Consider the following 15377-nt stretch of genomic DNA (forward strand, 5'->3'; position numbering starts at 1 on the left):
GGACATAATTACTTATTATAATGACTTATACTGTCTTTTTACGTGTTGCGTTGCATCACGCCACATAAACATAAAACCATGTCTGATTTTTTGTTGTCGGAGAAACGACAAACAACAAGCACTACTCTACACTACTCAAAACTCACGTTTGAATCATCAGTGGCTAATTCTTTAAATATGAAAACGTACTTCTGTGAGTCAGAACAGCCGGCATTGTGGTCTACTCTACCAGGATCAGGAAACAGTCCTCTATAAAATGTGCTGCACACATCCGAATATTTGGGTTGAACTGTTCTGGAACAGTGTTGTAAATACAACTTAACCACTGATTTCTAGTCGTGTCCTCTTTTGGAAGGCCAAACAAAGTATTTTCGCTTTCGCAACGAAACACACAGCGTCTTCACAACATGGCGGCGGCGGTGGCAGCAACAATAAAGTTACGCCTTCTTTCTTTGCGTGAACATTTGGGCGGCGTTATGCAAATCTTCCCACACAGTGATGTAGACATGTGGGGGCGTGTTTAAACGAGGCGTTTTAGGAGGGCATGGACGAGTCTTAACTTTTATAAAGAATATCTCTTTGGGTTTGAGACTTTAGTCTTTGCAACTTTAGGGATCTTATCTATGCTCGCCCAGCTTGTAACACTCCAAAGCGAAAGGAAAACTTGAAATCGCATCATATGACCCCTTTAAAATTAATAAAATGTTCAAATATATAATAATCGTAATAATTTAATATATTTTTAAATAATAATACTGTTTTTATTAATAAAGTATAATAATAATAATAATAATTTAAAGTAATCACATTCCACAATATTACTGTTTTTACTGTATTTTTGATCAGAGGATGAAATGAATTGTGTAGCTCTTTGCCACTGCAAACTGGCAAAATGCCATCAGTGGTGACACAGAATGGTACAGCCTACATTGTTCATGCCAAGTGTCTGGAAGTGAAAAGGAAATCAGGAGAAGTAAAATATGAAGAATTTTGGCCAGGGGAAAGGCGACAAATGATAGTAGCAAATGATTTCACGTACACCTTGACTCTCCTCCTCTCTGTACCCTCCTCCCTTTCCTCTCCATCCCACAGGAACCCTGGTCTGCGTAGATAAGGACAGCCTGCTGCTAATTTTACGCAGGAAAGGCAGGAAATGTGAAGTGAAGACTTTGCTTTTCCACAAACAACAGAGTAGCGACCCCGGCCTTGGAGAGGATCCTGTGTGCCACAGTGCTGAGCAGTCTGGGACTGAAAAAGAGACACAAACAGAGAGAAAGTGAGAGAGGAGGGTCCCTGGAATTGAGGAGTTGGATAGACACAGAGAGAGACACAAGAAAAAGTTAAAAGGAAGAGTGAAAGAACAAAAGATTTGGAGGGGAGAGACTGTGTCCTCTCTCGTCTCCCCTGTATCTCTGGAGGGAGCTATGGCGGATAACAGCACTCATCCTATTGTGAAGATACTGGAGTCCTTCGGATCGAGTAAGATATTTTACCATATTTACACACTTTATAAAGAGTTCGCTCTTGCATACACACAAATTAACTCACAGTGTTACAAAGTCAACTTTGTACTTCTAAAAAAATCTGGAGAGTGTAGAAAATGCTGTGTCGAGTCTTTTAAGAAACAGAAATGCAGACTGTAGTAACTAGCAGCAAAAGATATTGGCAAAAGTGGTCCATAAAAAAACAACACCGCCAGTGTGCAGCTTTTTCCATTCGGTCTTTCCAAATGTCATTTCCAGATGATCCTTCACTCTGGACTGTGATTCCTTTCACCTAGGGAGAAAATTGCATATAAACACCCACATTATTTTACACACAAGTTTCTAAAGAGTTTGTGATGTCATATTCTTATAATACTAATAATAATCTGTAGAATAGTTACCTGTAGGTGCTGCGGTTAAAGATGGCTACAATTTGCCTGCTTCAATCACATACATTACTAAAACAACTCTGGCTCCTATCTATGAATAATTATACTCGAATTATTTAGATTATACTCTAATTATACCCTTAAAACGAATTTTAATTGAGGAATTAAAATTTAAAGCCAAAATTCTCACTCAAAGTATTGTCATTTTCAAAGGCCTGTGGCAGACAGAAGCCCTGTGTGCTAATGAAACTGGTATTTCTGTAGACAATGGAATGCCATAACAGGAAGCTTCCTAAAATGCAAACTATTTAATTCACCTTAACTGTAAAGGATAAGAAAACATTAGGTGCGCCTTCTATTGTGGAATTTGTCCCCGCCCACTTAGAGTTGTCAGGATAGGCGCTCCTGACTGACCTTCAATCTCCTGATAGTTTCTCCTCAATGACCCTACAACAGAGACAAGTATTTCTGTCATTGGAGTAGAACGCTGTCAACACTTCATTAGCCATTTGAAATATATAAAAACCTTGTTCAAGGATTACAGGGAACCAATCGTTTAACAGCACGTTCCATAAAAAAAAAACCAGAAGCGAATTATTATTCTTACAGGCTGATCGACATGTTAAAGTAATTTCTGTCAGTAATTTTCTGTGAAGTTCGTCTCCCGCTATGCAAACTGTATTTTGGCGCCCCTAGCTGCAGTTTGCCAAACAGCGTCAAGCATCTTAAAAATTAAATGTTTACGTGATACCGTCCAAAACTGATCTTGATGACGCTCCTGCTGCTATGGTTACCTCCTAATTTGTGAACTAATCTGTGGCCACAGAGTGCTTGCTTAAAAATATGTTTTTACCACTTTTATTTCTTTCCTTTTTCCAGGGGATGTGATTCTGGCCTTCTGTCTTTCTATGGTTGTTGGTCTTCTGCTGGGAGCTCTGGTCTATATGATCTTGACCTGGATGTCTCGTCGACGAGCTTCAGCCAACATCACTCGTGTACCCATCCACCAGTCCCGCTCCACCACCCGTTCATCCTCGCCGCGCTCTCGGCCAGGCTACAGTCGACACAGCAGCGGCTACGACCGACGCAGCAACAACAGTCTGGCCAGCGCTGCCTTCTCCTTCCATCGGCAAACCTCATCCTCACCGATAGACTATGGTGACTCACCAGGCCGCAAGTCGAGCTTCCGGGCCTCTACTTTTCATCCTCTTCTTCAGTGTAGCCAGATAGCTCGTGAGGCAGAAGAGGGTTCCCAGGGCAGCCTGCCACGGACCCCCACTCTCACTACCAGCCCTGGGGCGGCTGGCTCCACCAGCACTGTGAGTTCCATGGTCACTCCACCCCGGGCCAGAACCAGGCCGGATTCCTTCTGGGGCAACAGCAATCTAAGGGGCTTTCATGCAGGCCAGATTCCACCACCTGCCTATGAGAGCATCATACGAGCCTATCAGGAGACAACCACGTGAAGGAAGAGGAGATGCTACAGTGATGGAGGAAGATAAATGTATTAATAGACTTGGACTAAAAAATTGGACAGCTGAAAGCAATATGGATGTCCTACATCTTAAAACATGGCCAGTTTTTCAATGTGTGTATATTTGCATATTTCTGTTTGTTTGTTTGTATTCTATTTAAAAATAAAGGTTCTTTATTGGCATATGGTTCCATGAGGAACCATCCAGGGAACCTTCCATTGAACGAAAGGTTATGTTCTTCTCACAAAGAAAAGAAAAGGTTCTTTTAAGATAAGAACTGTTCCATGAAAGGTTCTTTGGGGAACCAAATATAACCAAAATAGTTCTTTTATGGCATCATTGTGAAAACCTCTTTTTGGAATCTTTATTTTGTGCGAGGTCAATCTGAAATACTCACAGAGAATGTTTGAAAGAGAGAGTGAGATGACTTTGGTTTCTACAGGTCTGCTTTATTGATTAGTAAAGATAAAAGACCTATATTTTTGCAGGGAGAGAATATGTCTGTAAAGAGTGAGAGAGAGAAATGAGAAAACATGATAAACAGAGAGAGAAAGAAAGTAAGAGATACTGAAGGTTGTAATAAGCATGGGGATTAGTAATAAGCATTACTGATCTCTATTGCAAACACTATTTAAAATCGTTTAGCACCAAACTCAATAGATTGTGTATTTATTGGTTTGTTTTCTGTGAACTCTAGTCTTTTGGAATCATTGTAAGTATTTCTCAACACAATTGTACTCAAAAAAATAAACTGACACAATGCATTTTGCAATAGCTTTTTGCATCTGCATGTTTTAATTCCTGCATCTTCATAGAAAGCTTTATACACTTGCCATAAAATGGATATAGTTCACCCAAAAATTAAATTCTGTCTTTATTTAACCACCTTTATGTCGCCATCACTTTATTTCTGCTGACTTTCTTCTGTGGAACACAAAAGATATATCTTCTTTTGTGTTCCACAGAAGAATGTCAGTCACACAGCCTTTTTAATTTGTCCATTTTGGAGAGCTACACATGTCCATGATCTATCATTGAAAACGGGTACCGAGGAATGAGCAGACCAAGGACAGAGGTGTTACAGAGGGTTTAGAGCACACACATCCTGGAAGTGACCTGGTATCCTTCACACCCATGGGTAAGTGCCAGTGGTGAATTTCCCTGACAAGAGGAAGGAATTGTCTCAACAGGTTAAAATGTATGCTAACTGTGCCATCTGCACTTTGACAGATAGGTTTCCTCTAGGTCTTAGTGTTTATCCTGTCAAGATTCCAGCAAAGCATTTTGGATGGAAGCTGCCATGTCTAAGTTAATTTGCACCAGTGCAAAAAGATATCATGAAAATTATAGAAATGTGTTTACGTCCTGCTACTGTGCTGAAATATTACCGTTAAATTTATATAGCGGTTTGGAGAGGATAGAATGATTTAATTTCCTGCTAAACAAGGTAGGGGTGATTACACTTAACGATGTGTGTGCGCATTAATTACGGTAGGACATTTTTGACGCGTGACACTGATATTTGCGTTACTTACGGTAATGACGCTCTACGTTAATGTGCGTTCAATCTGAAAACAGTTCCTGTTTACGTTTGCTGTCAAAAGTGATTTATCATACCGCGTTCATTGGAAGGAACGAATGTTTTTATAGGTAAAGTGCACATTTAACGTACAGTTTCAGTCGTTAAATGTCAGTCTTGGGCGCAGAGAATGCATTTCGCTAGAATAAGTTACTACCCAACTAACTCGCTTTTTACATACAAGCCGACTGCTTATTACACCATATCAAATGAGGAATTAACATCAAATTAAGATATTTTAGAGCAGTATAAATATCAGCTGTTTCTATAGGTAAAGAAGTGCGTTGACTGTTTCAAAAACAGTTGACTGCTAGCATGTCATGATTCCACCACCTCTTTTCTTAATTTTTTAGTATTTAGGTTATTATAATCGACGTGAGAAGATTACTTTAAATCGCCAGCAGTCATAAACAGTGGACAGACATGTCTCACCGGCCCTCTGGCCAACATTAATGTGTGCCATCGTCGGATTTCTGCACGTGAAGCCGCCAATGTCAGCGTCCGCCCTGCGAATGATCCGCGTGCGGAGGCTGAGCACCACCGGACCTGCTGTGAAGAGAGCACTGCCATGGAGAGACCTTAGTAAGACTCTGAACCTACTGGCATCATGCCTACCTACACAGCATTTATGGTGTTCATGATGCCCAAAAATGCTGTCTAGGAAGGCAGTTCACTTGCTTTTGAAACCGCTTTAAGTTTAACTTTAATTTTAGGGCCTAAAATTCTTTACAATTGTTTGTAATTTTGGGACGTATAAATACATTTTAAAAACCCTTTATAAAGTAACTTTATAAAGATAAACATAAAATTAAAATAATATAGATTAAAATAAAATAAAATAGATTTTGTAGTTATTAATAAACTTACGGTGCAAAAGGGGCTATACCATTTTTTTTTTAAAGAAAATTATACTTTTATTTAGCAAGGATGCGTTAAAGTGACAGTAAAAACAGCAATAAATTACATTTAACTATATTCTAATAGAAAGCAGTAATTTTAAATTCACAATATTATTGTTTTTACTCTATGATCTTTTGATCAAATAAATGCAGCACTGTTGAGCAAAAGAGATTTTTAAAACATTAAATTAAATTAAAATAAAATAAAAAATGTGTATTTTTTGTCCTACTACTTTCCTATGGGTCCTTATATAGTTCATAAATTGACAGATTTATTCTGAATGCTTAACTGAATAATTCTGAATGCTGTTCTTCATCTCTTTTTTTGTCTTTAGGAAAAGTAGCAAAAGTGACAGGAGCAATAGTATTGGGGTAGGTTTATTATTATTTTTATTATTTTATTTTATTTTTTGGCATTTATTTAACAAGCCATCAATAAAATTATATTATACAGTATCATGCAGCACATACACAGAGAATGTCAGTGGAAGCAGCCGTTAAAAGTGATGTATCTTCTAAGCCAGGTTTGTTACCCTTTCCAGAAACACATTCTGACTCTATCAAGTTTGCTTACACAGAGGCTGTGTTTTCATCACATACGAGGTGGTTACTCTGAACCAGGCCGTCACTATCGACACCAGTGCCATACTACAGGAGAAGCACAAGTCCTACATCTACCTGACTCACACCACTAATAGAGAACAGGAGAGCCTTGCTTCTGGTACATTCTGGAATCTTTACCACGTGTGTGTGTGTGTGTGTGTTTGTGCTTGAGAGAGTGTGTAAATATCAGTGAGCCAAAAGATTCATTTGCATTTACATTTACATTTATTCTTCGAAAGCAAATTGCAACTGAGGAATACTACACCATAAACGATTCATCCTTTCTTTTTTGTTCTTTTTTGCAGGACCTTTGTATTTATGCCTTAGATTAGATGTTATTTTTTGCTAGTATATTGTAGATTGTATTGTTTGAGATTTTGCACAATTAGACATTAAAACAGCCCATTCATGTATTTTGATTCATGTATACAGTTAATGTATACAAATTTATTGATTGCCCACAACAGACTTTATTTCTTTTCTAGGCTTTACTATCAAGACCAGGATGGAACTTCATAAAGCAGCTAGAAAGTTTCTTGAAATTTCATCAAGAGTTCTTCTTCTCCCATTGGATGGTGAGTAGTTTCATCTCTATTTGATGGCATTGACAAGTCTTGGTGCCTGTTTTAAAATATTGAAAGTAAATATTTGTTGACTGTAGGCACTGTGTGAAACAGCATGGTTATAATAGAGGACATGCTTAGAAAAAGCACTTAGGGACAGTATGGTTATTGCTAGGGATGCACCGATACCACTTTTTCCAGTACTCGCCCGATACCGATACTTTTATTTTTGGTACTTGCCGATACCGAGTACCGATACCGATATTTTTATTGCATTTGTACATTTTTTAAATATTGGGTACAGAAACCAAAAGTGTATGTATAATGTTAGTTGGTTAACTTCATTTATCAAATAGATACAGTCAGACCAAAATTTATTCAGACACCTTCAACATTTCTCACATTATCACAGTTTAGTTTAGAAAATGGTAATAAAATATGACAAGATCTCAGAGTTAAACTGTGTCAGAACAAATTAATCTTGATAACGTTAGATAATTTTGATAGAAAGGTACGTAATAGATTACAATCAACCAAAAATTATTCAGACAGCTGTTAGTATGACAGTATTTACACAACTATGAATACGTAGTTATTGCATCTCAGGAAACATCTGCTTTCTGTTGAAAGTTAACTTGACAGTATTTTTGACCTAGATGTCACCTGTATCTGCACAAAGAGGAACTGACATGGAATGTTGTTCTGTTTTAAATAGGCCAGGTATATTACTGTCTGTTCTGTTCTTCTGCATATGGAATCTAATACACTCTGATTTTTTTTAATCGCAGCATACATGGCACCAGGTTTGAGGCTGAAGTGTAGTTTATAATATACACTACGTGTGAAAAGTTTGGGGTCAGTAAGATAAAAAAAAAAAACATTAACTATCTTATTGACTCTACACCTTAGTTCAGGTTAGTTCACCCAAAAATGAAAATTCTGTCATTATTTACTCACCCTCATGTCGTTCTAAACCCGTAAGACCTCCGTTCATCTTCGCAACACAAATTAAGATATTTTTGATGGAATCTGAGAGCTGTCTGACCCTCCCATAGACAGCAAGGGTCCTTACATGATCAAGGTCCAGAAACGTAGCAAGGAGATTGGTAAAATAATCCATGTGACATCAGGGGTTCAACCGTAATTTTACAAAGCTACGAGAATACTTTTTGTGCGCAAAAGAAAGAAAAAAAATGACTTTATTCAACAATTCGTCTCCTCCGCATCACCCTAGTGCTATTTTGGAGAGTATCCACTGAACGTAAATTGCGTATACTGTTTTCTGTCAGCTGTGCGACGCAGATACATTGTTTACGTCGTTTATGCTTTGATTTGAACGAAAACATCGTATCCGCGTGGCACGAGGAAACAAATTGTTGAATAAAGTCTTTTTTTTTTTTTCTTTTGCGCACAAAAAGTATTCTCGTAGCTTTGTAAAATTACGGTTGAACCCCTGATGTCACATGGATTATTTTACCGATCTCCTTGCTACGTTTCTGGACCTTGATCGTGTAAGGACCCTTGCTGTCTATGCAGGGTCAGACAGCACTCAGATTCCATCAAAAATATCTTAATTTGTGTTCCGAAGATGAACGGAGGTCTTACGGGTTTGGAACAACATGAGGGTGAGTAATTAATGACAAAATTTTCATTTTTGGGTGAACTAACCCTTTAATAGTAGTGTACATTTAGAATAAAAAATTTAGCAGAGTAAGCAATAGCAGTAGACTGTTAGACTATAGAAAAATGTGATGATGATCAGAAGTCCTGTACTCCCCCTATGTTTAACTGAAGGCATCTGTTTCCATTTGACTTTTGCCAAAAAAAACTCTTCGTATCAACTTTTTGTATCATTGACTTCATATTAAATCATGATTTTTACATAATTTACATTAGACCGGCCCCATCCATCACTGCTTTTAAATCCTATCTTAAGACATATATATTCCTCTGGCTTTTACCATTACTTAAGTATTTTATTTTGGATCTCTCTCGTACTAAGCTGATTGTCTATTGCTTGTTTACTTGATTTAATTTCCTCTTTAATCTTGCTCCCTTTTAATTCATTGGTATTATTTTATTCATTGTACAGCACTTTGGTAAACCTCGGTTGTGTTTAAATGTGCTCTATAAATAAACATTGATTAGTCATTTCTAGTATGTCTCTGTGTTTGCAATTATGTGAAATAAGCATATGTTGATGTTTGTTTATATCAGAGCATCTCAGTCATCTAGACGCAGACCCTCATGAATGTGCGCTATGGGTGCTGCTGAAGAAAACCTGCTCTGCCGACCGGGCCGTTAGACAGCAGGCGGTGCAGGAACTGGCCCAGAATCACCACTGGCAGGGTGAGAGATGGCAGCACACTTCAATTCATTATTATAAAATGTCAAGTTCTGCTGAATTTACTGAAAACTTGCTGTTGCTCTTGCTCAGCAAAATCTATTTCTATTGCGCAGACCCCTTTGCCTACCAAAGAAAAATAATTCACTATAACTCAGTGAGTTATGTCTGAATGGCTCTGAATGGTCTTTTGTCTTGTCCATCACAGATTATCAGTACCAGACTGCAGCACAGGTGGTAGATCATCGCACAGCTGTGGCTCTCGCCCGCATGCCTAACGTGGACCTGCGCTTCTTTCTCCCTCCACCTCCACTGCCGCATACTGACGATGTGGGTAGCTATCATTCAGACAATAGCCAAATTGAACTGCTGTGTAATGTCAGATATCTGTGCTAAAGTTTTGTGCATGTATTATAGGATATATCGATTGAAGATGGGCTTAGGCAGTTACTGGCATCTCTGCCCCAGTCGGAGGTGGATCAGTGTGTGCAGTACTTCACCTCTCTGGCATTAAGAGAGAGCAGCCAATCACTAGCCTCTCAACGGGTGAGACATACATAGTCAAACTATAGAGTGCAACAGTTCCTAAGAAATCTCCATAGTTTGTTTAACAATAACCTACATGTACGTTCTCAAACTACCTAAATATTTGTGTGTATTTATTCCTCAGAAAGTATTCTTTCGAATACTTTTTTGGCTTTGTAATATTGCGATTTACCATGTACCAAGTCATTTTTAAATTCCCTATGGGAAAATGAATGGAAAAAAACACTTCTTGAATCAAGGATCCTGAAAAAGTGTTTAAGCACCATTGTACTTATTTTACTCAAATTTATATCCATATAAAAGTGTCACTGTGTTAGCTGTGCATTTTGGTCTGTGATTATAGGGAGGGCTGTGGTGTTTTGGAGGAAATGGGTTGCCTTATGCCCAAAGCCTGACTTCCACCCCCTCTGAGAAGGTGGAGACGTTCTGCCTGCAGGCCCTGGTGCAGCACTCAAAGGTGAAGGTTTACAAACTCTGCAAAGTGACATGTATTTGTGTAGCAAGGAAGTAAGCAATGATCAAAGAAGACAGGATGCTTGTGTGTGTAGAGTGATGTTTTGTAGATCTTCTTGAGGTGTACCTTCAGTTGATTGGTTTTAATCAAGAATTTGACTTAAATAAACGAATCAATTCAAAGCATTTAATTGTTCTTTGTTCACAGGTCCAAAGTCATTGTGACCACGTTGTTGCTAATGGAGGACTGCTGCTTTTGCAAAGAGTCTACCAGCTTCGCAGAGACTCTCCGAAAATTCAGCGCAACATTGTGCGAATTATTGGAAACCTCACCCTGAACGACAGCTTGCACACAGCCATAGTACAGTCAGGTTAGCTTTATATTTTAGAATAACTGATTTTATGTTGAAAAGAGTAGTTCTTTATTCTCTTTTGTGGTTGACCTTTAGGTTGGGTGGCTGTCCTGGCTGAGATGATCCAGTCACCACACATCATGCAGGCATCTCATGCTGCCCGTGCTTTAGCCAATTTGGACAGAGATGCAGTAAGGCAGAAGTACCAGGATGGTGTTTACATATTGCACCCACAATGTCGCACTAAGTATGCATGCTTATATGAACTTCCACTTATGCTCACCAAGTCTGCATTTATTTGATCAAAAATACAGTAAAAACAGTAGTATTGTAACATATTTACAATAACTGTTTTTATTGTAATATATTTTAAAATGTAATTTATTCCTGTGATGGCAAAGCTGAATTTTCAACAGTCTCCTTAAGAAATCATTCTGATATGCTGATTTGCTGCTCAAGCAACATCTTACCAATGTTCAAAACTATTGTGCTGCTTAATATTTTTGGGAAATCTGTTGTAACGTTATAAAAGCTTATAAAAGTCTAACTTTTTTTTTTTTTAAAGAAGCTCATGAGTACCCAAATATTACTTGCAGTGTAATGGCATTACAGGGCCTCAGGGGTATTTTGAAAGTCTGGCTGAAGTTTAAAGTCAGTGATTTTATTTATTTTTTTTGCATTTTCCACAGTCGTGGTTGGCTGCAGACTGTCCAAACCTCAGAATCCTGTCTGTTGAGTATGACACCCATTTAAGTGACTGGAAGGCTAAGTGTCCTGCTGAAAACCAAAGGTAAACAGTCAATTTTCGATGTGTGCTGTGCATTACTAAATTATATTATTAACTCAACATAGCATACCAAATATCCATGTTTGTCCCTGATTTTTGTGTTTTACAGGAAGTCCTTGGCCTACAGAAGTCAGGAACTGCTGAGGAAATTGAAGGATGCAGGTGTAGGGGTCAGACCTGTGGTGTGGGTAGCCCACAGTATGGGAGGTTAGTCCATGGTGGGTCTTAGAATAACCAGCACCCAACTCTCCTTAAGAAATCATTCTGATATGCTGATTTGCTGCTCAAGCAACATCTTACCAATGTTCAAAACTATTGTGCTGCTTAATATTTTTGGGAAATCTGTTGTAACGTTATAAAAGCTTATAAAAGTCTAACTTTTGATCAGTTTAATGCATCTTTGCCGAATATGTATGAAAAGGTCTTTTGTTTAGTGAGGATTAATTATGTCTTCCATCCTTTATATTCAGTCAGCCAATCAAAGCCGATGTTCTCTTTGTGCACGGCCTCTTGGGAGCAGCTTTTAAAACTTGGCGTCAAAAGGATCTTGATGTGGCGGAAGATGACAAGGTGGAAGGGGTTCGAGAGGACTACACTGAATGCTGGCCTAAGGTCAGATCTAAATCTTCCTACATCATATTTGTGTAGCTGTCTAAATTATTTGCAATACAATGTTTTTTTACTATTTTAAATTGCGACTGCTTATGTATAACAAAAATGTAATTTTAGTTTCAACAGGGAGTTTAATATTAATTTTAGAGGTTTAAAAATCTCACAAGGCCATATTGTGATTCAGTATTTTAATTAATTGTGCAGCCCTGTTTGTAGCTAAAAAATCCATTTGTAACTCTAAATCAAAACTTGTGTCACAGGTTTACTTGTGAAAAAGATGCTCTTAGATGCCTCTAAAGATCCTGATCTCAGTCCGCTGATCAAGAACACAAAGGGAATTCTGTTCTACAGCGTTCCTCATCACGGCACGTTCATGGCAGAGTATTCTGTAAATGTCCGATACCTACTGTTTCCCTCCATTGAAGTAAAAGAACTATGTAGAGGTATAGTGTGATTTATTTTTGTTCCCTAAATATTAATGCAATATTAATTCCTCCACTTAAGATTAAGATTCTAAATCTAATTTGCACATAATTTTTCTGTTCACCTGTTTCGACTCAGACTCTCCAGCGTTACGGGACTTGAATGAAAATTTCCTGAACATTGCAAAGGAACAAGAGTTCAAGGTCCTTAGCTTTGCAGAAACTCTACCAACCTACATTGGGCCAATGCTCAAAATATTGGTAGTTCCATCGCAGTCAGCAGGTAGGTCAGGATAATTGAACAACAAGCAGCATCGTGATGTATCATTTTTACATAATAACTGACGGTTTTAGGTACCTGGTATCAGAAAACAAAAATTCTCCTTTTGCTCTTTCAGATCTGGGTATTGGGGACCTCATCCAGGTGGACGTTGATCACCTCAACACCTGCAAGCCAGAAAAAAAAGACTCATTTCTCTATAAACGTACTTTACAGTTTATTCGAGATGCTCTTGGAGGACAGAGAATTAAGTGAACTCTTAAGTCCACAGTCCAAAACCGGTCTCTTGCCATTTCATTGCCTCTTGAGGGTTCAACAATTACATTTTAAAAGATAATGTTAACTATGAATAAATAGAAGTTCTAAAATTGCAACTGGATTTTTCTTTTCATTTTTTTAATTCAATCAAGCCATTATGAATATGCTTTTTGTTAAAACCTCTGGGTTTAACTTTTAATGTGCTTTGCCCACTTCACCGTTGCCTTGTACTGTATTTCATTTCAGTAATTTGGAATGAGCAGTTTTCGACATTTATTTTAACCGGAAGCTATAACAAATTGAAATGAGTATCAAGTATATTATGTTTAAAATAATCATTTATAGAAAGTCCATTGTATTTATATTATTTATTTTTCTTGGAAGAAGCTGAAAACTAGCCTTTTTCTTAACTCACCAGCCTTCTTTATATCCCTACCTCAGACTCACAGGTTGGTACTGATGCTGGCTGTAATTTGCCACTATTTTTGTACTAATGGATTAATTGTAGTACTTGCATAGGACCATATTACTTTTATTTTGATGTTGAGTATGTGCAAGACACAATTATTGCCAAATGTTTATCACACTGAATAAAGTTGTGTGTCCTAACTTTATATTCCACTTAAATCAGATACTTTTACTATAGCTATAATGCAGCCTTTTCTTTTCAGAGCAACAGTGCGCTCCAGGCCAGCAGAGTGCAGTAGAGCTCACAGATCGAACATTAGTCTGTTACTAGAGGAAGACCGTTGTTAGTAGACGGTGGACACTGTAGGCTTAAACCAAATTGACAATTGACAGATAAACACAATAAAAATCATGTAAGAATTATTTTTTTTTTATTTTCAAAAACTGCTTGTTTTTAGATGTATATGATTTGCGAATATATGTTTGGAGATACGCACAGTATGTGAAACATTTGTGACGTACAAACATTCACGGTAGCGTTAACCTGCTAACTTTTTGTTATTATTTCTCAGTTCAGAACAATTTTGCCTTTTGTAGATACATAGGCTTTAACTGAAGAAACAGAAGTGTTAACACATCCCGTCCAAAATGGTTAATGTCTTGAAAGGAGTTCTCGTTGAATGGTAAGTTTTACATATAACGATTTAAAGGTGCATTCAGTATTTTTTCTATGATTAAAAATGTTAAACTTAGAAATAAACAATAATTAAAAAAAAAACTATGTGAAGTCATATAGACTTACAGTAGATGAAGAGATAAGTAGTCTAAAGCCGTTTTATTTTACATGGATTTATATTTTACATCGCGTGACCAGCAGAAGTACCATTCACTTGATCTTGGATCCGCTTATATACTTGCTTATCTATTAATATTTGTGGTTGACTGACTAAAGTGTTTCTTCAGTGTTACCTGTAACTGAAAATTTTGGCACAAGGTATCAAAAAAAAAATATGAGTGCACTTTTAAAATAAAGTAATGCAGCAGTGCACCATCATTTATGATCCTTCTTTTAAAATATGAAACAGTGACCCAGCTATGAAGCAATTTCTTCTATATCTGGACGAGACGTCAGCATTGGGGAAGAAATTTATCATCCAGGATTTGGACGACATGCATGTTTTCATCCTAGCTGAAGTTGTGCAGATTCTTCAGGAGCGAGTAGGAGAACTGATGGACCAGAATTCATTCCCCATCACCCAGAAATAAATGTCTGAATCTGACAGCAGACCTTACAATCTGTGGGAGCAGATGGATGTGGAGATTCTTTCAGCACAATTGCACAAACACAGATGCACCTAAAATATATAGATGACTGGCTACTAGGATGATGCCTGTTATCCTTGTTATAGTTTGACTGTGTTGCATACATTTTTCATCTGACAGAATTATATGCTTTATGTTGCATATGTTTCAAAGACAGCTTCTTGAATCTTTTCAGCATTTCAAAATTGTTCACAAACTGAAAGCAGATGGTCGATGACAGTGTGATTTATATACATGCATAATATACAAGCATCAAATAAAAAAACCTTAAAAAACAAATGTTTTCAAAATGTGCTTAATTTGTTTCCTGCATACATTATAATTAGCCTTAAAAATGAGAAAACTGCTGTATTGATAGGTGCCAGGTTGTAAAATTCCAAGCTCCCTTTTCTGTTTATTCTCTTTCTAGTGAAAACCCAGTTCAAGCCACGTGCACAAGGGTTCGATAAGGCATTTAGACAACTGAGATGTGTCTGTAATCAGGATATTGGTACCTTTTGGTGTGAGGAGAACAAACCGCAAAATCAAAATAGTGAACAGCATTATATTTCCAAAATATCCAGCATGTTTTGATTAAGGAAGGGAAAGTGGTGCGGTGC

General features: G+C 37.6%; 3 protein-coding genes across 3 annotated transcripts; all 3 read left to right on the forward strand.

Moving 5' to 3' along the window:
* Window positions 1–1078: 1078 nt before the first annotated feature.
* Window positions 1079–3649, forward strand: myct1a (myc target 1a). The gene is made up of 2 exons (XM_016448089.1): window positions 1079–1479; window positions 2753–3649. The coding sequence occupies exons 1-2, from the start codon at window positions 1425–1427 to the stop codon at window positions 3337–3339; spliced, it is 642 nt and encodes a 213-aa protein (XP_016303575.1). The 5' UTR covers window positions 1079–1424; the 3' UTR covers window positions 3340–3649.
* A 1239-nt stretch (window positions 3650–4888) lies between these two features.
* LOC107659155 (protein SERAC1-like) lies at window positions 4889–13194 on the forward strand. Its single transcript, XM_016447991.1, has 17 exons — window positions 4889–4998; window positions 5281–5509; window positions 6162–6198; window positions 6405–6547; window positions 6915–7004; window positions 7781–7795; window positions 9210–9341; window positions 9545–9666; window positions 9754–9882; window positions 10226–10339; window positions 10544–10706; window positions 10785–10935; window positions 11374–11478; window positions 11585–11682; window positions 12348–12530; window positions 12649–12792; window positions 12908–13194. Exons 2-17 carry the CDS (start codon window positions 5380–5382, stop codon window positions 13042–13044), a joined length of 1893 nt encoding a protein of 630 aa, XP_016303477.1. The 5' UTR covers window positions 4889–4998; window positions 5281–5379; the 3' UTR covers window positions 13045–13194.
* Window positions 13195–13332: 138 nt separating this feature from the next.
* Window positions 13333–15040, forward strand: LOC107659223 (general transcription factor IIH subunit 5-like). The gene is made up of 3 exons (XM_016448090.1): window positions 13333–13868; window positions 14028–14138; window positions 14541–15040. Exons 2-3 carry the CDS (start codon window positions 14104–14106, stop codon window positions 14719–14721), a joined length of 216 nt encoding a protein of 71 aa, XP_016303576.1. The 5' UTR covers window positions 13333–13868; window positions 14028–14103; the 3' UTR covers window positions 14722–15040.
* The last annotated feature ends 337 nt before the right edge of the window (window positions 15041–15377 follow it).

Source organism: Sinocyclocheilus anshuiensis, unplaced genomic scaffold, assembly GCF_001515605.1.
Source record: "Sinocyclocheilus anshuiensis isolate Anshui unplaced genomic scaffold, SAMN03320099.WGS_v1.1 scaffold423, whole genome shotgun sequence".
In the NCBI taxonomy this organism is placed as follows: Eukaryota; Metazoa; Chordata; class Actinopteri; order Cypriniformes; family Cyprinidae; genus Sinocyclocheilus; species Sinocyclocheilus anshuiensis.